Source organism: Urocitellus parryii, chromosome 5, assembly GCF_045843805.1.
Source record: "Urocitellus parryii isolate mUroPar1 chromosome 5, mUroPar1.hap1, whole genome shotgun sequence".
Lineage (NCBI taxonomy): Eukaryota > Metazoa > Chordata > Mammalia > Rodentia > Sciuridae > Urocitellus > Urocitellus parryii.
Window position 1 is genome coordinate 64,110,745 of NC_135535.1, and position 21,233 is coordinate 64,131,977.

Consider the following 21,233-nt stretch of genomic DNA (forward strand, 5'->3'; position numbering starts at 1 on the left):
ATGCACAGGCCCCCATGTCAGAGGTCCTGCCATTTGGAGGCTCCCTTCAAGCCCAGGTATGATACACAGAGTTCCCCTCCCCTCTCCTCCCACCTTAGAGACCAGACACCTCTGCCCAAGGACCCAGGCCCAGATCCCTACCAGGGACTTAGACTCTGACACCCCATTCCCATGCACACACAGACCTCGTCCATCACCCCCAAGCACCCCAGACACAGTACATCCAGACACAGCATCCAGGGCCCTAGGGCCTGGCTGACCCAGCACCAGGAAGGCTTTTGGCAGCTGGTATGAAAGTTGGCTGGCCTACCCGAAACCCCGGCCTGGGGCAGTCGAATGTTTATGTCCTTCTCACTAGAAGAGGAATGTGCTCTGGCAGCAGAGGGCCTGGGGGAGGGGCGCAAACAGTCCTGTCATCCTCTGGACTGGGGAGGACTCCGTGCCCACTTGGGGCCTGAAGTTCTTTATGGTCTTCCCCAGTTTCCTGAGCTAGAATCAGGCCCAGCCCTGGGAGGAAACCAAAGCATCACCCTCAATAAGAGTCCAGTCCCTTAGAACAGCACCCCCACACCACCATGGTCATCCAGACTCTGTCCTGCCTAGTCCCCTGTCCCCACTCCCCATCCCCTTCCATGCCCAGTCTAATGAAATCCCGACGTCAGGCATGGGCATGGGGCTCACCCAGGGCTCAGAAATTCTCTTTATTGAAGCTCCTCTGACATTAGTTTTCAGACTATGTTTCAATCTCAGGACCAGGGGTGGGAGGCCGGAGTCCTCCCATGACTGAGGGCAGGGGATGTGTGTATCTGTGCCCACGGCTTAGTTGTGAAGGTTCCTTCGGGTGGCAGATGAGGTCCTGATGGAATAGGCCTTGAGGGCTCCAGGTCCCCCACTGCTCGAGAAGCTCAGGGCGTTGCTGCCCATGGTTCCTCCGAAGACCAGCCCTCTGCCACTGCCACCAGTAGAACTCACCACAGCTGGGGAAGACAAAGGAGGGCGCCATTGGTAAAGCCCTCCACAGGGACTCCATCCCTTCACCCCACCCCACCCTCCAGCTCAGCTGCCTCCCTCCCTGACCCCTCCACTGGACAACCCAAAGGGAGTCTCTAACCAGGGGCTGCACCCCAGGGGTTCACTGCCCTCCCCTCCCCCACTCCGCCCCTCTGTCTCCCCCTGACCTCTCACATGGAGGCCACTGAGCTGGATAAGAGCTGCAGGGAACCTGCCAGGGTAGAAGGAAAGGAGGTTCCCAGCCCCACAAGCAGGGCCCGCAGGACAAACTGTCATTCTAATGACCCAGCAAGTCTGCACAGCACAGAGTGGCGGCCGGCCGGAGACTTACAGATGTTCACAGCTCCTGCTCCATCTCCAACCAACCTGGGGACAGAGGACAAACCATGAGAACAGCTCTGCTCTCAACACTGGAGGAGCACTCCCAGGCACCCCCCTCCAGACCCCAGCAGGATCCCTGTTCTTTCCTTCCTGTCCCCACACCTCCAGCTGGCCTTCTACATTGTTGCAAAATGGGTGGAGGGGTGGGGGAGGTTCACATGCCACATGCTCAGGGGCAAAGTCACACAACCTCTTGTTGCCCACTTATAAATTGGGTCTAACATAGGACCAAGGTCAGAGATTTGTTGGTGAAGGTTAAGTTACAGAAGTTATCTAAAGCCCTGCACACCCAGGATTTGGTAAATGGTAGCCGCACTTATTATATATGTACATGTTTGCCTTCCCTCACCAGATCATAAAGTCCTAAAAGTGGGTTGTTGCCTATTGATTCCCGTGTCTCAGCCCCTAGCGCCAGGCCCGGAACACAGTAATTACTTACTATGTGTTGAAATAATTAGTGAATTGTTGACTGATTGAATGCAGCTCCAGCCAGGACCTAGGAGGGCGGCGGGGTAGGTGGGGTGGCTTTAAGCAGCCTGTGGGGCTGAAACAGGTCTTGCAGTGGAAATTAAAAATCCATCTGAGACAGCTGGGTGTGTTTGTTTTGTGACTCACAGCCCCATTGTCACCAAGCCCTTGGCCTTGGGGATCAGTTTGCTCTGCAGGAGGGAGGGGCACCTTGCTTTAGTAGAGGAAGTGAGGGGAGCTCAGCAGGTCTCAGCAGCCTCAAGCCCAAGAAGGGGACAAGGGATGTGTTTTCTGGAAGCTTCCAGGATGGTTGTTCATATAGCCCCTGTAAGTGCTTGGAGTTGCCAGAAGCAGAGAACAGGGTGAGTTGCCTACCACCAAGCAACAATCCTGTGTTAAGAATTTCTGGTACAACACCTAGAGGGCTCAGAGGTAAGAGAGCTGCATGTCCAAGCCTTAGAGATTTGGGTGATTTTCTTTTCTCATTCTAAGTATTTTTGTGCCTAATTTTATATTTGTAACTTTGTGTTCTCAAAGAAGCACCCCCCCAAAATTGTCAGAGTTTGGGGATCATGACCCTGGATCTGCCCCAGAAAAGCTGACAAGCTAAGAGATAAAAGGAAGGTGTCCATCTCCACGTGCCCCAAGGATAGGGAAGGCCAGTCTCCTCTCCAAGCACCAAGATCTAAGCCTGATGAGAGCAATTTGAACTGAGATTAGGCCTTCAGAAGAGGGCGTCTCCACTTGCTGTGTGACCTTGGGTATGCCATTAATCATTTTTGAACTTCAGTCCCCTCATCTGCCCATGGAAGGAAGCTGGTTCAGGTCCTACTCTAAGGGTCCCCCAGCTCTGACTTCTATAAGGAAAAGAGGCCCAGCATGAGAGTTCTCAAGAAACTGAGGTCCCCCCATCCCATGGAGGAAGAGGGTGCAGAGAGAGGCATCTTATTTGGAGCTGCTCTGTGCCCTGGTCAGCATCTCTCTTCTCACAAAGACTGAGTGCCCACCTAGGGAGGGACAGGTCAAGGGCCGGGGCAGAGCCATTCCTCCTCCTTCCTGCTTCCCAGCTCATACCTGCTGCCACGGTTTCCCCTCTCTCCAGGCTCTCTGCTCCTATACACCCTTATTCTCCCTTCCCTTCCTTCCACTCTGTTCATCCTCCAGCTTCCTCCCCAACCCCTTAGGAATGCTGCTCAGAAAAGAAAGTTTGCTGTTTTCTTTTTTTTAAATACATTTAGCAATTAAAATACAAGCTACTATTCACTACTTCCTTTGAGGATGTTTTATCTCTTTAGCAGATGTGCCACCTCCCTGAGGGCAGAAGCGTGTCTACACGTTATCCATCTGCATGCCGGGTTCTAACAAGCCAAAGCCAAACATGATGAGCCCCAGCCTTTGCCAGGCTGTTATTTCTTACTTCTCCAAATCCTAACTTCCCCCCAAGGCACACTGTAAAGCCTTATCTATTGACAGGCTCAACCAATCCAACCAGGAGAAAACAAAGGCCCAACTCCATTGTTAGAGGCACCTGGTCTTTCTTGAAGAATATCCTATAAGACTAACCCATCCCAGCTTCCTCTCCCACTGTAGGTGAGTATGCACATATGTCTGGGGACAGAGGAATTCTCCCTGTCTAGCACACTCTGACAGTACCACATTGATTTAGCTGAGTTACGTCATGAGAAGCAGCCTGCTGTCATGGAAGATGCCGGACCAGGAATCAGCACTCATTGACTATGCGCCGACTGATCAATTAATAACAGTAGACTAGGGAGTCAATAATATTGGATCTGCTTCCCTGTGTTCTGAGAATCAAATCAGATAGCCCATGAATGCCCATACATGCAAAGGGGCTTTATGCTAAGTGACCTTTCCTTCTAGAAGGTTGTTTCATTTAAGGCAAAGCAGCATCCATCCTTCCTTGTACCTCCCACCCCTGTGCCTTGCAGACAAGGGACACACAGAAAATGCTGGTACATAGCTGAACATCAGGCCCACACCCCACTGAGCCCCCGATCCCTGGCCTTGCTTCCCATTCCTCACCGGCTCTCCTCGCCCTCCAGCAGCTTGCGGTAGGTGGCGATCTCGATGTCCAGGGCCAGCTTGACGTTCAGGAGCTCCTGGTAGTCGCGCAGCTGCCGCGCCATGTCCTGCTTGGCCTGCTGCAGGGCAGCCTCCATCTCCTCCTGCTTGGCGCGAGCATCCCTGACAGCCAGCTCCCCACGCTCCTCGGCCTCTGCGATGGTAGCCTCTAACTTGGCTCGCTGCGGGCAGTGGTGGGACTATGAGCTGGAGGACAGAGCTCACCAGCCACTGCTTTCCTGCCTACCCATCCAACAGTGAGCACCTCGGTGACTTGCTTAAGGTGGATTCCTTGAACTGCTGTCTCCCCCAAGCACCAGAGAATCCCAAGAGTTAAACACTTGTGGACTTGGCTCTCCAAAGCCCGGGTTCCCAGCCTGGCTCTGCCACTTACTAGCTATCTGGGCTTGGAAGAATCAACCTTTCCAAGCCAAAGCTTCCCCTTTCCTGAAAGAGCAATATCATAGTATCTATCTCATAGGGATCCTAGAGGATAAAAAGAAATAAAACACAAGAACTCTTATCACAATGTCTAGCAAACTGCAGGCGCCTAATAAATGTTATTATGAGGGCTGGGTGGGGTGTCTTAGTGGTAGAACATCTCCTTAGCATGTGCAAAGCCCTGGGTTTCATCCTTAGCACCACACACACACACACACACACACACACACACACACAAAATGCTGCTATTATGATTGCTAGTATTAATAAATGTTATTAGATTTGTAAAATCCTCAGTCCCCCAGTCCCCAACTAGAGGAGTTCCAAGGCCATGGATTTCTGGGTTGAGTCTCCAAATGCCAGGCAATTGACAAGAACCAGAAACAACCTTCAAAATAAAAATCAGCTGGGAACAAGCCCAGAAGAGGGGAACTTGGGGCAGAGGGACCCTACTAATCATTCCATATACCATATCCATAGGTCATGGGTTTGGGTAGGGAGAGTTTGGTGTACCTGTGTGCCTTGAGCAACTGCCACTTGCTACCTGGCCTTAATGTTCCCCTGTTTTGGGCTCTTCCCCCACTGTTACAGTTTAGATCTTGATTGTCCCCCAAAGGCTCATGTGTTGAAGGCTTTGTCCCCAGGAAGTGGTTAAACCTTTAGGAGGTGGGGCCTAGTGGAAGGAAGTTAGGTTATTGGGGGTGTGCCCTTGAAGAGGAGATGGGAACTCTTGCCCCTTCAACTCTGCTTCCCAACTGCCAGGAGATGGGCAGTTTTGCTCTACCACAAGCTTCCTGCCATAATGCTCTGCCTTGCCGTAGGCCCAAACAACCATGCAACCATGGACTTAAGCCTTTGAAACTGAGCCAATATAAAGTTTTCCTCCTTTAAGTTGATTTTCCTCAGGTATTTTGTCACAGTGACAGAAAGCTGATTAAAACAGCTATTACCAGAAGTCTGTCTAGCCCCAGGTATCTTGTTCAGCTCAGTGAGCTGCTACCCCCATTCCCTAGCTCAGGACTGACTCCTCCTTCTCACTTCTCATCAACCATCCCCTACCCTTGTGTTGTCTTCCCTCAGCTGAAGCCCCACCCCCCTTATTCTCTGTCCCTGGACTACCTCTCAGTGCCCTGTCTTGTCTGACTGGTGTCCCCTCAGCCACAGACCATACGCCCCTGCCTCTGGAGGCCCCTCCCAGATCCTCTCAAGGCCCCTTAGTGATGATAGATACTTGACTCTGAGCCCTGGTTCTGCCCTGTTGTGTGGAGAAGAACTGGATGTGGTAGAGGATATAAGATTTGGGAAACCGCCATTCATTATTCTGTGCTTCCCCTCCTGGCCTGGAAACTGGCCCACTTCACGAGGTGATTCATGACCCAACATCTGTGCCAGGAGGCAGTCTCCACCCCTGTATAAACAGGCCTTCAGGGCTCTGAGGTGAACTCACCCTCACTTCCCATTCCCCAGCTCGTCTGGAGATAAGATTTCTGAAGATGTTGCACTCCCCCCCCGCCCCTTTTCCCCCTTGAGACCCTGCTCCAGCTGAGCTGCCCGACCACACCCACACCTCCACCAGGGATTGGGGACCCCTCCTCAACACCCCCGCCGAACCTAGCTTCCAGTTTTCAGTCAGTCTCTTGTTGGAGATCTGTACCCCTATCGTGTGCCAGGTGCTGGAAGAAAGGGACAGAGAAGCGGGCAGATGGGGTCCCTGCTCTCAAGGCATTTGTATAAACCAGTGGGGATGGGGACAGTCCATAACTTAATAATAATTCAGAACATTTCAGAGTGACAGGTGCTTCAAAGAACTTCAGACAAGCTGCTGATATAGTGGCTAGGTGTTTGAGGAAGTCACCTCCAAGAAGGGGTCTTTGGTCCTAAACCCAAGGTTGAGAAAGAGACAGCCATTGACAGAGCTGGGAGAACCACATTCCAGGCAGAGAGAGGCCCAGTCCAAAAGCCCTGCATCGTGAACACTCTTGGCAAATGCAAGATACAGGAAGCAGGCCAGTATGGCCCAAGCAGAGTGAGTTGGGAAGCAAGGTCAGGGTGAGAAGGGACTTGTGAGCCTTGGTAATGAACGGTGAGTTCCCAGATGTTCATACTGCCCCAGAGCTGGGTGCAAGCAGAGCGCTCAGTACCAATGGCGTAACTGATGGAGGCTCTTCGCTCACCAGCCCAGGCTTCTATCCACCGGCTCTGTGGCCAGCCAGCACTCTTCCCGCTCTGGCCCCAAGCCAGCATCTGGCCAAGAGCATTCTATCCTGAAGGTCTCACCAGCAGCCCTGAGAAGTGAGCTGCAGAGCGTAGGCCCAGGGGAGACAGGATGACAGTCTCCCCTCCACCTTTCTGCTCCTCACCCAGAACTTGGCCTCAGATGGCTGCCTCTCACATGCCCCAAGGAGCAGAGAGGAAGGAGGGATGACAGCGCAGCCCCACCTGGTTCTTGATGCTGTCAATCTCAGCCTGCAGCCTCTGGATGGCCCGGTTCATCTCCGCAATCTCGTTCCGGGTGTTCCGGAGGTCTTCCCCATGCTTCCCAGCCTGGGCCTGGAGGGTCTCAAACTGGAGGGGCCACAGATACAAGTATTGCAGGGGTGGGCCATGATTACAGGTGATTGGTCTCTCTACCCAACCAAGGAGAGCCCCTCCCCACTTCTATTTCCAGGGAAGAACAATCAGAAAACCAACCATCTGCACTCAATGCCAAGAGGCCAGAGTATTGGGCAGTGGGGTGGGGAAGGGGTTCAGTCACCTCTTAGCAAGGACACAGAAGGTTCCCTGGGCCCTTCCCTTTGACCTTGGGGCTCTTCCCACTCCTACCCTGGCCTACTGCTGGACAATAACTGAAAGCCTAAGACATTATTCAACGTTCACCTCCCAGTACTACCCATTTCACAGATGCAGAGCCTGAGTCCCAGTGTAGGGGAGGAACTGTCCAGGAATCACACAGCAAATCGATGACAGCATGGAGGCCAGAACTCAAGTCCCCTTGTTGGCATCCCTAGGCTCTCACCCCTGCACCATGGATGACTCTTTACCACTGCAGAGACTTCCTCTATGCTGCTTTTTAAGACTTGCCTCGGGCTCCGGCCTCTAGTAGCACTAGCTTACCCCCGCATCACCTCCCATCCCTTCAGCCCCCACACCATCAGCTGCCCTGGCTCCATGAAGTATGTGTCAGGATGAAGCCTCCCAGATCAGGAGTACTGGGCATTCAGAATCTAGAGCCTGCTTTTCCATCTACTAGCGGTGTGGAGTTAGGCAAATCACTTCAACTCTCTGTGCCTCGGTTACCTCATCTTTACAATAGTAATAATAATGGTACACACAATAGAGCTGTTCTGTGGATTAAGTCAACAGAGGTAAAATACTGGACATATCACCTAGCACTATGTAAGCATGCTGTGCCTGTGTAAGTTCTGAAACTATGCCGAGCATTATGCACTTAACAAATTCTCATTATTAGTAATGCATGTCTACTTCCTCTGACAGGTCCCTGCATTGGGCTAGGATCTCCCTCAGAGCAGAGACCTGGCCCACGTCCTCTTCCCTGGACTCCAGAGAGCACCACAGATTTAACCACTGATGCCCTCCAAGACAGTGGGGCCCCCAGCCCTGAAGGCTCCAGATGAGGTGAGGAGGAGGGAGGGAGGCTGCCACCAAGGGCCCTGGCAGGAAGAGGAAAGACGCCCCCAGGGGTGGCACACCTTGGTCTGGTACCAGGCTTCAGCCTCAGCCCGACTGCGCCTGGCCATCTCCTCATACTGAGCCTTCACTTCAGCAATGATACCGTCCAGGTCCAGGGAGCGGCTGTTGTCCATGGACAGAACCACAGATGTGTCTGAGATCTGGGACTGCAGCTCTGCCAACTCCTGGAGGGACAAGACAGAATGGTGGACTTGAGGCAGGACACATCCCTATGCCCACACCTGCCCTGGAACTCCCTGCACAAGCGAAAGGGGAAAAAAAAGGGAGGCTGGAGTGGGCCTGCCCACCCTTGGCTCCTAGAGTCTCAAAGCAGATCTGGTGGAATCAAAGGAGGTAACAGGACAGTGTGGTGCTCGGTCCCCTCAGGGCACAGCACTAGTGGAGGATGATGAAACAGATCCTATCACACTCCCATGGGATGCACCACAGCCTTTAAAACTGGTGATGAGCTATGTTTACAGACGGGGAAGGATGTCAGGAGTAGGCTGTAATGCGAAAAATATTTCTCTTTCTCCATGTGTATATATGCACCAAAAAGTCTGGAAATGTCAATATAAAGATGGTAATGTAACAGGGTGCATTTCATGATTTGGGTATAAACTTTATATTGGGGGAGTTGTTCTTTTTTTGCTTTGTTATTTTCCTTTTTTTCTCTTCTTTTTCTTCTCCCCCACCTCCATAACAGCAGGGGAAGCAAGGTTAACCTTTTTCCCATCCTATGCCAAGTTATTATGTCCTTCGATGACCACAAGAACAAAGAAAATTCAGACCTGGGAACCAGTGCCAGTGAGTCTGAGCAACATCTCACTCAAGGCCACCAGCTGGACATTCATTACATCCACCAACAATTATACGTGCAGCCCAATTCTTGAGCCCCCTCCCCCCTTTAAAAGCCTTTATTTCTCCTTGTGAGGAGGACAGCAACCTTTTAGGACCTTAATCCACTGACTTCCCCATTGCAAGCATATCAATAAGTCTATTTTTTTAAAATTTTTTCTCAAAAACCTTGTTTCTGTTATTTGAATCAGCCCGAGGACAAGCACCAGGTTTTTACAACAGGCAGAAGTGATCTGTTCTCCATGTTATGCCTCACTTAATTTTCTGTTCTTCTTTGCAATAAGCATGCATTACTTTTGCAATAAGAAGAAACAATTACATATTAATATAAACACAGTGTACATGTGAACATGCATATAGGTACAGATGGCATACATATATATAGCATGTGCCACACGTAAGAAGACCTGCATGACAGGAGAATAAACTGGACATCACTTTCCTCTGTTCATATATGAATACACAACCAGTGAAACTCCACATCATGTTCAACCACGAAAATGGGAGGTTATACTCCAGTGTGTATAATATGTCAAAATACACTCTACTCTCATGGATATCTAAAAAGAATTCAAAGAAAAAAGTGGGGAGAAGGAGAGGGAGAGGGAGAAGGAAAGGAAGGAGGAGAAGAGGAAGAAAAAGGAGGAAGAGGAAGGAAAGGAGGAAGAAGAAGGAGGAGGAGGAGAAAGAGAAGAAGAGGAGGAGGAGGAGGAGGGGGAGGAGGAGGAGGAGGGGGAGGGGAGGAGGAGGAGGACGACGAAGACGAGGAGGAAGGTAGAAGTGACAACGAGGTTCACTGAACTTAGATTGCCTGAAGTAGCCTCAAGGACCCAGCCCCTGGAATGAACAAACATGCTGACATTTGAAGGCTGGATGTTCAGGCAAAGACTAGAACTGAAGAGAACTGAGAACTTGGTCTGTTCTTAGCCCCACATGTTAATTATGCTCCTGCCCATCCTCTGTCCCTCTGCCTAAGGCCAGCAACTCACGCTGAGAGCAATGGAAATGTTTTTAAATTTCCACAAAGGTAAAGAGCTGGAAGCCCAGGCAGGACGTAGGTGAGAGAGAGAGAATGAGAAAATCACAGAAGGGTGGCTGGTGGTGGGCAGACGCCCACCTTGTCCCTCTGGGAATAAACTCTCAGACACTCGTTCCCTCCTCACCTGGGATCCCCAGCCTGTCCCATTCAATGCACCTGTGAACTGTGTCAGAGCCTGGCCTCCTCTGGCTCCTTTCAGCCCCACCCAATCCCCCAACCTGACAAATTACCAAGGTCATCTCAAGTCTCTTAAGACCAGTCCTGATAGACCCTCCCCCTTCTGCTACCAGCCCCCTCCTCCTACCCTAATGCATTATGGATTCCTGAGTCCAGAAAGAATAAAGAACAGGATGATACCATCACCCTCAACACACACCTAGTGGTCCATAGGCAGGGTGCTGGACCAGATGGCTCCCTGCCTAGGGCACAGAAGGAGAAATGTCAGCCACCCAAGATTCTCACCGTCTCATTGAGGGTCCTGAGGAAGCTGATCTCATCCATCAGAGCATCCACCTTGGCCTCCAGCTCCACCTTGTTCATGTAGGCAGCATCCACATCCTGGGGGTAAAGGGACAGGGCAAAAGGACACCATATCCATGGCAACAGGAACATTTAATAATGATAGGATCAACCTGTCCAACCCCCAGGGCCAAACACCACTGGCCTAGTAAGAAACTCAGTTTTTCCAGGTCACTAACATGACTGGTGGGACGCTCCCTCCCCAGGCCCTCCAGGGCTCTGGCTGGGCATAGTCTCCACAGGGCCCCAGGACCAGAGCTGGCTTCCCAGCACTGGCAACCCAGGGCAGCCTAAAGCCCCAGACCTAGCCCTTGACCAGTTCATGAAGTCTTTATGGTGTGGATGCCCCCTTGGCTCTGCCACCAACTCTGTGACCTGAAACAAAATCACTCCTACTCTGCAAGACTCCTTAATGCATGGGAGAGTTTATCATCTTTCAACTCCCAGGTCCCCTCCTACAGAAGGGACAGGTCCAGCAGCCTGTGAAATAGCAGTGCGGTGGCTCTGAGGCAGGCAGGTCACACACAGGAGCCCAGGTCAGAGGGTGTCTGGGCTTCTCTACCTACACTTAAACTCCTGGGGATAGGGCTCACTCTTCCTCACCCTTGGATCTCCAAGGGCCCAGCACTCTGGGCATCTTGTATTCTGTGGATGGGCCTGGAATCACCAGCTGCTCAGTGAGTAAGGGACATGTAGCTCAAAGCCTTCACACATGCTCCTAAGGCCTGCCAAGCTCCTTTCTCATATCTCCAGGGATAGAGAACTCCTTGCCTCAAGACTACTCCTTGCATTCACTCAGCAAATATTTCAGGCTGGCCAGGTGCCACCACCCTTGCCTGGGACAAAACATTCAAGCTACAATAGAGCATTTTTTGAGGTTGAAACCTCCCTCCCTAACCTCCATCCTTTGGTCTTAGCTCTAACCCTGGAGGGCTAGAAGTAAGTCTTGTCACTCACCAGACACATACACACCCACAGGGCAGGCCGTGCTACTCTGGCCACTCTGGCCTGGCTTCTACTCCAGGCTGGATCTTGGCTACCGGTCCCCACCAGCCATTCAGGTAAGAGATCCCCTGATCCCCTGTCCCTTGTGCTTACAGATGATCCCCCTCCAGCCTGTCCACCCACTCACCTTCTTCAGCACCACAAACTCATTCTCAGCAGCCATGCGACGGTTGATCTCCTCCTCATACCTACAGCAGGGGAGGGGACACAGTGTCGGCACAGCTTTACCTCCAGTGCCCTCACACACAGGTGTGAAACCCACCCTATTCTCTTACCCTCTACTAATGACACACCTGGAAAAAAAAAAAAAAAAAACAGATGTCTGAGCATGGCTATTCCCAGGGCTTTGAGTCTTGGTGTGAAGCAAATACATGTGAATTAAAGGACAATGACGGCATATAATAGCCATGCTTATGGACTGCAGGTGCTCTCTGCGCCCTAACTCATTCCACCCTCCCAACAGTCCTAGAAGGATGGTACTGTGGTTTTCAGAGAAGAGAATGAAGACACAGCGAGGCAGGTACTGAGCTACTTAGTGGCAAACCCCAGATGTGAGCCCTGGAGGCTCCATAGCCCAGGCCTTAACCACGGTTCAGCCCACCCTGAGGAGAGAAGAAGGGTCTAAAGGGAGGAAGCTATATAGAGTCCTCAGCCCCCATTCTACTCCCACAGCAGCCCTCCAATCCCTCCTCCTCCCAAGGAGCAGCCCCTTCTCCTTAGGAGAATCTCTACAAATAGGACCTAACCCAGAAGTTATTTGGGGACTCAAAAAAAGGTCTAGAAACAAGAGCTCAGCAGCATCCAACAGTCGCTGGGAGAGGCGAGGATAGCCCGAAGCAGCTTTGATGGGAAACAAAACCTCTGGGCGAGTCCAGCCCCTCCAGGAGGCTCAGGGAATCCACAGTCCCAAAGTTGTACTTAAGTTCTAAAAAAGTTATGGAAATCTCTGCCAGGCCCTCTGTCCACCCAGGCTTTGGTGCTGCACTGCTGAGCCTGGAGGGTGTGCAGACTGAGGGTCTGAGAGCAGTGGTACTCAGGGGCCCTTCCCTGAATCTTTGGAGCCCAGGCCAGCCCCATAGGAAGGTGACCTGAGGGCTTTGGAGTAGGGGGAGATGGGTGTGCAGGGGCTGGTTACCATGCCCTCCCAGCCCAGCCTGGTGTGATTCCACCTGCTGTGGGATTCATCTGTTGACTTTTGCCCCAGGGAAGTAGCAGTTGGGGGACCCTCTGCAGAGCCTTGTTTGCTCTCCTCCAATCAGAGCCAAGATACCTGCTCCTGCTTAGTCACAGGACCACAGGAGAGCACAGAACACAACTCATTGCCCCCAGTGCCCACTGGCAGGTGTGCCAGGGTGGGGCTGGGGGGTGGAGCTGGGGGTGGGGTCCCACCCAAGCCTCAGGCATTGGTTTCTGTTCAAGGAGAAAGAAGGGCTCAGTGAGCATTCAAAGACCTCCAAACCTTCCTGCCCTCCCCTTCTAGCCTCCTTCCTGGCTCTGCCCTGACCAAACTGCCTCAGCCCCTGAACCCCACTCATTGTTCAGGATGATCATCCTCCCTCCTTGCTTCTTTACTTCCCACCCTTTGTCCACTTCTGGGAGTCAGGGACCCAAAATTCAAGTCCCAGATCCCAGTGACCTACTCTATGATCTTGACCAAGTCCTTGAACTTCTCAGGTTTCCAAATTCCCTACCTGCATAAAAGGGAACTGTTCTAGAATGACCTGTGAGTATCATGCAAGTTTGAAGCACCCCACTCCTAGGATACCTTTTCTGCCCTCCCTTGAGAACTTCTTCAAGCACCCGACCATGCAGGGAAGGGTAGACTGAGCTATTTCCCCCAGACTGAGTCAAGAGAAAAGACTAGAACATCCAACAGCTCCAGAGGCTGGGGAGGGAGGAAGGGGGAGAGAAGAGGCAGGAAATGTGCTAGTAAAGACCCGGTCCTTCAGGGAATATCATACTAAGCAGCTGCACACTCTGACCCCTGAACCAGAGGATTATGCAGAGGCTCAGGGACCCAAGAGCAGGTGACTCCAGGAGCATTACTTATTCTTGAAGTCTTCTACCACATCCTGCATGCTCCGCAGCTCCACCTCCAGGCGGCCTCCATCCATCTGTAGTGCCTCCAGCTGCCCCCGAAGGCCAGCAATCTGGGCCTCAAAGAGGCCAGGGAGGCGGCTGCTCTTAGCTGATTTTGATTCCTGCAGCAGCGCCCACTTGGTCTCCAGCATCTTGTTCTGCTGCTCTAGGAAGCGCACCTGAAAGAATTGTGGAAGAGGAGACTCTCAAGGGGCTGACCAGGCCACCACAGCATGGTTAAAGAGAGTTTCAAGTCACCCAACAGAGTGCATGTTCCCCCCAACAGGGACCCTGGCACTGGTTAGGGGACCAGTGATGGGAACATGGGCTCTGTTGGGTGACTTGGCCCTCTCCTCTAAGATTCTCAAGTGTCTTCAAGTGTGAGCCAGGTGAGACTGCCTCACTGATGTCTCAGAGTCTCCGCTTTCCTTTACTCCCTTTGCATTCTCTATCTCCTGCCTCTGAAGGGCCTGCTTCCTGTATGTGGGGTGGGGCCTGGGGATGACCAAGCCACTCCTCCCTTCAGGCTGGGACCTCTCAGCTATGTCAGTTTCCTGTCTCCTCCAGCAAGGCCTTGGGCAGGGGCCTATAATCAATCCAATGTGAAAGGAGCACCTCCCATATGCCCAACCCTGGGGCCCAAAAGGTCTTTAAGAAGCACTTAACATGCCTAGGGGGGGGGGGCAGGAAAGGCCTCCTCCAAATCAGCCACTGGGGGCACCAGGACCTGAATGTTCACCATAAGACAGTGCTGCTCAATAGCAAGGAAGGAACCTGGGCCTGGGAGGCTTCAGTAGAACTTGAAGGATATGTAGGTCCAAAAGGTAAAGGCAAGGAGGACATGGGGGTGGAGGAGCCTGGAAGTACACAAAGGCAAGGGAGGGCACACTTAGTCTACGCCCAAGGGAGGGGGGTCTTGCCCGGAGGGTCTAGCAGGGCCACAGCACTTGGTTCCTAGGTCCAGCTTCACTTGAAGCCCCCTTCTCTCAGACCCTCCAGTGGTCCTCCCTCCCACCCACAGAAGCTCATGTGTGTGGCAACAATAGACAACCAGGAAAAACATCTCCCAAATGTCTCCTTCCCAGGGTCCCTCAGTGCCACTTCTTGTCCCCAACTGGGCTATCTCCAAAGGCAGGTGTAACCTCACCTCCTACCACCAGGACCAGGCAGGTGGGTGGGGCCAGGAGCCTTCCTCCCTCCAGGCCTTTATTTCCAGCATCTGAAGGAGCCGGTGTCTCCTCAGCTGGAAAGGGAGTGTCACCCCCGCCCCAGGCCTGATGCTACACAGCCTCCACTCAGGGAAAGGGACCTAGAGAGCAAAGAACTCCTGGCCTTGTCTTCTGTATCTCCTAATCTGATGTCTGACAAAGCTGGCCCAAGAGCCCCATAGAACTGGAGATAACAGCCTTCCAGGCCATCTGGACAGAACCTGGGGACACATTCCTGCAGGTAAGAGAGAGGCTTGGAGACTCTTGATGTAAGAGAGAGAGAGCTTGGAGACTAACAACCACAGAGTTCAAGGGGTCGGAAAAAGCCACCGAGCTATTCTCCAGACATTGGTGGACAGAGAGAAGGACGCCAGCTTCCCAGCGCCGGCCTGCACGTGGGCAGGGTTGGTTAGGGTGGCTGGTGAGGCCGGCAGTGTGGCTCTGGGCAGGGTCCTGTCCGGCTCACCTTGTCAATGAAGGAAGCAAACTTGTCGTTGAGGGTCTTGATCTGCTCTCGCTCCTCCTGGCGCACCTGCTGGATGGAGGGGTCGATGTCCACCCGCAGAGGGGCCAGCAGGCTCTGATTGATGGTGACTTCGCGAATGCCGGCGCCCACTGGACCCCCATAGGCGGAGCGCACCGACACCCGCGGCCGCGAGGCGCTCAAGCCATAGAAGCTGCTGCTGCCGAGGCTGCCTGGGCGACCCGAGCTCAGGCGCACCTGGCCTCCGCGGCCAGGGAGGGCGGCCGAGCGCGAGCTGAACACCTGTGAGCTGAAGTGGACGGACATAGTGGCCGGACCCCGCTGGACCTTGCGGCGAACGAGGAGGCGCGCGAACTCGCTGACCTCGAGCACACTGTGTCCCTTTTATGGTTCCGCGCGGGTGGCTGGGCTTTCCCAGGTAGGGGCGGGGCGGGGCAGGGCTGGCCGCCAGGCACCTTTCTCCTCCGCCGCCAGGCCCCTCCGCCAACTTCCGCCCTCCGCACCGCCCACCCCAAGGCGGCCGGGCTCTGGATCCAAGCAGGATTGATCTGCAGTAAGCAGAAACGCCATCCGTAGACACCCGTACCTTCTGCAGGTGGCCACAGAGAACAGAAGGGAACAGCAGGCAGAGCCCTCTCTTGACTTCACAGAGACCATCTACAGCGTATCAGGGAAGGTTTCTGCAAGGGGTAAGAGCATCCAGATTCCTGAGGCCAGCTGAGACACCAGGTGGTAATGGACTAGGGAAGAGGTGGACAAAAATGCTCCAGCTCAGAAGTCAGAGTCCAAAACCCCCTACCACAAGTCAGAAAGGCATTTCCTGTCACGCCCTCCCCCCAAGTCCAGCTGCTCCTGGAAAGATCAGCTCAAGTCTTGCATAATCTGACCCCAGGATGGGCCTGACCTAGCTGGTTTCCTCAGCTGCATCCAAGATGACACATCACATTTCCACATAGAAACTAGATGGATCCACTTCTGGCCCTTCTCCTTCCCATTGGGCATTTGCACCCTAGAAGCCCATCTCCTCCACCCCCTACTCACATTTCCCCAGTGTTCCACACATATTTTATCTGTGGATGCTTGTGTATATCTCTGACACTTTGTGGCTATGTGTGCACTTCTGGGTGCCCACATCCCTGAATATATACATCTGTGAGTGTATTTATACAAGTGGGAGTCTGTGTGTGCATGGAGGGTCTGCATACACCCGTTGCACATATTTGTACACGCATCTGAATAGAAGCAGATGCTTCTATTCACATTCAAATACTCCTTCCCATCCCCACCCCAATTTTTCTGTTATAAGCCCTGGACCTCCCATGTCTCCTCACCTAAAGTCACCACCAGACAATTTCCAGTAGTTTCAACCTGGTGGAGAGAGCTGCAGGCACTGTGCTGGAAGAGGAAATCTCGGGTCCCAGTCAGTTGCTCACCTCCCCTCCTCTAGGACCCTCCTCCATCTTTCCCAGACACCTCACTCACTCCCTGTCATACCCCCTCTGCTTGGCTTTTACTCCACCTCTAGCCCCACACAATGAGCTGGCCAAGCTGGAGGCTCTTGGATGGAGGAGGGTGGAATGGAATGTCCTTCCTGGTTTTCCATTTCAGTTAGAAACCCTAGGCATGCAAAAGAGACCAACTGTTAATTCACACATACACACTCCAACTTCCTTACCCTAAGGGTTCATGCTCAACTCCAAATCCTGGCCTCTCTCACCCCTCCCCACCTCTCTCACCTCCCTGTCGCATGGGTCCCTCCCTGCCTCCTAGAACCTGGCCGAGAAGACTTGATAGGGTTCTGCTGGTGCACTGTGACCCTAGACAAGTCACTGACCTTCCCTGGCCCACAGTTCCTTCACCAAATCCTTGGGTTCCACACCTAATGGGAACTGTGAGAGGGTTCTACAAAGGGGAAGAGGTGTCTGGGCTCTTCAGGCCTGAGCTCCTCTCCACGTTCCAGCAACACTTCCCCATTCCAGGGCCTGCCCCACACCCACCCTGGGCCTCTCGTCCCTTCTGGAAGCATTCCTGCAGGCTCTAGCCCTGGCCAGATTGCTACATTCCCAGCCAGTTCCAGGAGCCCACTCAGTGCCAGGCAGCGCTGAACACAGCAGCCTCTGGAGGGCTTCTTGAGAAGCTGCCAGTACCACAAGGCCTCAGATCAAATTCCTGCCCCGCAGTCTAGTTCGCACCCAAACTCAGGCTTCGCATGTGCGCATGCGCATATCCCACATGCCTCTGTCTGCCGGCAGACCACCTTTCAAGATCCTGGACAGTATTTTAATAAATTAATTCCACAAAGCCAGTAGTCCTCTGCCCACCCAAAGGCATCCTCTCTCTCCCCCTCCCTCCCCCGCACAGACACCAAGCCAGGCACACACTTGCTATCCTCCCACCCTCCTTCTTCGGTCCCTCTGCATCCTCTGGAACCCAGCTGTGAACAGCAGCACCAGGTTCTCAGCCCTGCCCAGCTCCACTAAACCTGACCTAGACACCAGGGCCCCTGCAGCCCAGGCTCCAAGTGGAACTTCTTGTTCTGCTCTCATTGGGAGCGGTTCTTTCTGGCTTCCTCCTGTTCAGAACTATTACTCACTGTACAGTCCCTAAAAAAACGTATCTTCTCATTCTTCAGGAAAAAAAAAAAAAGAATAATTTTTTTTCATTATCTTGGAATGTGAATGCATATAATCGTAATAAAAGCCATTTAACTTCCTTCATGGAATATAATACTTTAAAAGAAAAAAGTCAAATGATATAGGACAAGAAGCAACACCTGTGACAGGCAGCAGGCTACTTTCCTGAAAACATGAATCAATAAGAAAAAGATAAATGATCCAAAAGAAAAGAGCAACAGATGTGAATCCTAGGAGTTACAGCTTACATGCCATACATGTGCCTCCTACACATGTGCCTGGTCCTGTCTTATTGAGCCATTTAGTTCTCACAATAACCTAATGATGCAGGTATGTAATATTATTATCCTGGTTTTAAGAAACTGGGGTACAAAGAACTTAATTACCCAAGCTCACACAAGTAGGATGTAGAAAAGCTAAGATTTGATTGAACCTTGGTAGTTGGAATCACCAGATTACTTGGGGGGGAAAAAAAAGCAGAAAATGGGCTGGGGGTATAGCTCAGAAGTAGAGTCCTTACCAGGCAGGTGGGTGCGAGGCCTGCGTTCCATCCCCAGCATCAAAAAAAAAAAAAAAAAAAGGAAATCAATAAGCAAATACGAAACAAAAAAGTTCAACTTCACTCAAAGATATACAACAAGAATAGAAACAAAAAAGCCATTTTTCTTTGCCTGTCAAATTATCAAAGACTGAAATATTTAATGACAGCTTTCCGGTTGGTGGCTGTATGCTTAACAGAAAGCCTTGTCCTTTGTTGGAAGATTATGGATTGGTACATACTCTTTGGAGGACAAGTTGGCAAAAGGTCTCAAATTTACAAAGACATTATCCCTTACATGAATAAGTAAAGCAAATAAAAATGAATGTACTAGTCTTTTCAACAAGTAGTTCCACTGCCAGGTTCTTATCCTGCAGATGTTCACAACAAATACATACACATGCTCCCTGCTGCTATTTTATATTCCTGAAAAACTGGGAACTTTTATGTCTGTCTATAGGAAACTGAATAAATGAATTGAGCTACATTATGCATTCAACAATTATTATTGAAATGAATAAATTCTTTTTATATACTGATAGAGGGGTTTTTGTTGTGGTTGGTGTGTGTGTATACGTGTGTGTGTGTGTGTGTGTGTGTATGTTTGTCTGAATGAACTCAGAAGTCCTTAACCACTGAGCCACATTCCCAGCCCTTTTTTATATTTTATTTACAGACAGGGTCTTGTTGAGTTGCTTAGGACCTCCGTAAGTTGCTAAGGCTGGCTTCGAACTCTCAATCCTCCTGCATCAGCCTCATGAGCCATTAGGATTACAGGCGTGCACCATCACACCCAGCTGAGTTTTTAACTTTTACATATTGATTGTAAAATCTGTAATTTTAAAACTTCCTCCTGGGCTCAGGCAGTCCAGCTAAACTATGCCTCCCTCCACTGTGACTGATCCCTGCTGGCTCACAGCCATCTCCTGACCTCATGTTCACCCAGGACCCTGGCACCTGAGTCCTGCCACTCCCCTCCACCCCAGGCACCCTCATTTTCCACACAGACCCACCCACATCTCACTCTCAGGGTTCCTTGAGGCACTCAATTCCAGTAAGTTTCATTTTCTCCCTTCTTCTCCTGACTGCCTATAGTCAACACTCTAGATCCTAAACAGCACCATCTCTGAGTTCTTAACTGCAGGACCATTCCGAAGTCTCTCAGTGTCAGCAGATGGGCTCATTTACTACACCAGCACCTCAGCCCTGAGCCTGGTTGTTCATTTCCTCCCCACCCACCACCCTCTTCCTTGCAACTTGGACACTTTGATTATGACCTCACTCTCTGACCCCTTATCTACAGTCTCCTCCACCTAGATAAACCTCCAGCCCTCTTCAGCCTGAACACTGAACTTCCCTCCTGCAGCTCTAAACTGTGGATTGCCCAGGGAAGAAAACTTCATCAGTGTCACCACAACACACATTCTATAGCTCAGCCATAGCCTCTTTGCTACTGGGCATCCATCTCTGCCTTTGATTGGCAGCCTCTCCCAGGCCTCCCAATTGCTACTGCAAAACCTCCAGACCTTCATTGTACCCCCCGGATACCCCCATACTCTTCCCCCCTCAACAAAGAATCACTGCATTCTTCTTCACTGAGAACATTAAGTTGAGCTGATAAAAACTTTGCCTTCCTGCCCTCACCCAAACTAACCCCTCCATTCCACCTCTCTCCCTCTCTCCAGACTGCAGCACACCATCCTTCCACCTGTATCCTGGACACCTGCTTCTCTCACCTCCTAAGGTATTCTGGTCTTTTGGTTACCTTCCTTCCTAATGCTGTCAAACCCTCCTTTTCTGGCTCCCTCTCCCTTCTCACAGCCAAGCTTCCTGGCAGAGTTATCATCCTGTACTTTAGTTGAAGCTGTGGGGGAAGAAATCAGATGTCAGCAGGCCCCAGTTTCAATGGGGTGCAGAAGTGGAAACTTGAAGTGCTGAGCGCCATTTCCAAAAATGTTTGGCAGGAAGGGAAAGTGAGACAGGAAGTTAGCTTGCACAGAAAGCCAGCTTAAGTGAAGAATGATTATGACCAGTGAGACCTGAGTAAGTGGGGGTGACAGAGGGGAGGCAGAGACATGCTAAAATCTCTCATAAATATGAGAGATTAAAGCTAATTAATGGAGCAAGGTCCAGAGGGCTGGGTCTGAGTCCAGGTGGGGCCAGTCATGGTGCCCAGAAGAAATGCTTCCATGTCTATGGCAGGAGGGAGGAACTAAGGGTGGACAAGGTATAGATAGTCACAAGTGGGCAGAGGCCAGATTAGAGAAGGTTCTAGAAAGTCTGACAACAGCTATTTCTGCTTCTAGAGAAGATAGACACATTTCGTGGGCCTGTTTTACTGAGTCCTTTATACCAGATCATCCTGCCCATGGACTTTTTCTGGTCTCAGTCCACATGGCAGTTATAGCCTGTAAAAGATCTGAAGTCTAGTGAAACCACACAGCACCCTAATGGTAGGTTGGACTCCGCTTTGACTCAAACTGCCTCTTTCTAGCTACATGACCTTATAGCTGACCTCTGAGAGACTCAGTTTTTTTATTAATAAAATGAGGAATCGATGTCTTTCTCATAGGCTTAAGTATTGGAGAAGATAATGCATACAATGTACTTAAAACCCTGAACGCATCACCAAGACTCAATGAATGGGAGCTGTGTTACTGAAGTTATTACTGTAGCTGCCAATCATTGGAACTTCTGCCATGCTGTGGACCTCTCTTTACTGTTGAGGGACTGTTTTAGTCAGCTTTTTCATTACTGTGACTAAAAGACTTAACCAGAGCAACTGTAGAGGAGGAAA

At 51.5% G+C, this 21,233-nt stretch overlaps 1 protein-coding gene across 1 annotated transcript; it reads right to left on the minus strand.

Annotated features, from left to right (window-relative positions):
• Positions 1-819: 819 nt before the first annotated feature.
• Positions 820-15,571, minus strand: Krt7 (keratin 7). The gene is made up of 9 exons (XM_026398765.2): positions 15,248-15,571; positions 13,541-13,752; positions 11,622-11,682; positions 10,433-10,528; positions 8,094-8,258; positions 6,823-6,948; positions 3,904-4,124; positions 1,343-1,377; positions 820-977 (listed from the first exon to the last, which is right to left on the minus strand). Exons 1-9 carry the CDS (start codon positions 15,569-15,571, stop codon positions 820-822), a joined length of 1,398 nt encoding a protein of 465 aa, XP_026254550.2.
• Between the last annotated feature and the right edge of the window lie 5,662 nt (positions 15,572-21,233).

Excerpts from the sequence above, each read along its gene's own strand:
- Krt7 (XM_026398765.2), bottom strand. The coding sequence starts at position 15,571 with ATGTCCGTCCACTTCAGCTCACAGGTGTTCAGCTCGCGCTCGGCCGCC. Across the intron at positions 10,529-11,621 it reads AGTTTGTGGTGCTGAAGAAG|GATGTGGATGCTGCCTACAT; the intron begins GTGAGTGGGTGG and ends CTTTACCCCCAG. Across the intron at positions 978-1,342 it reads AGCAGGAGCTGTGAACATCT|CTGTGGTGAGTTCTACTGGT; the intron begins GTAAGTCTCCGG and ends TGTCTTCCCCAG.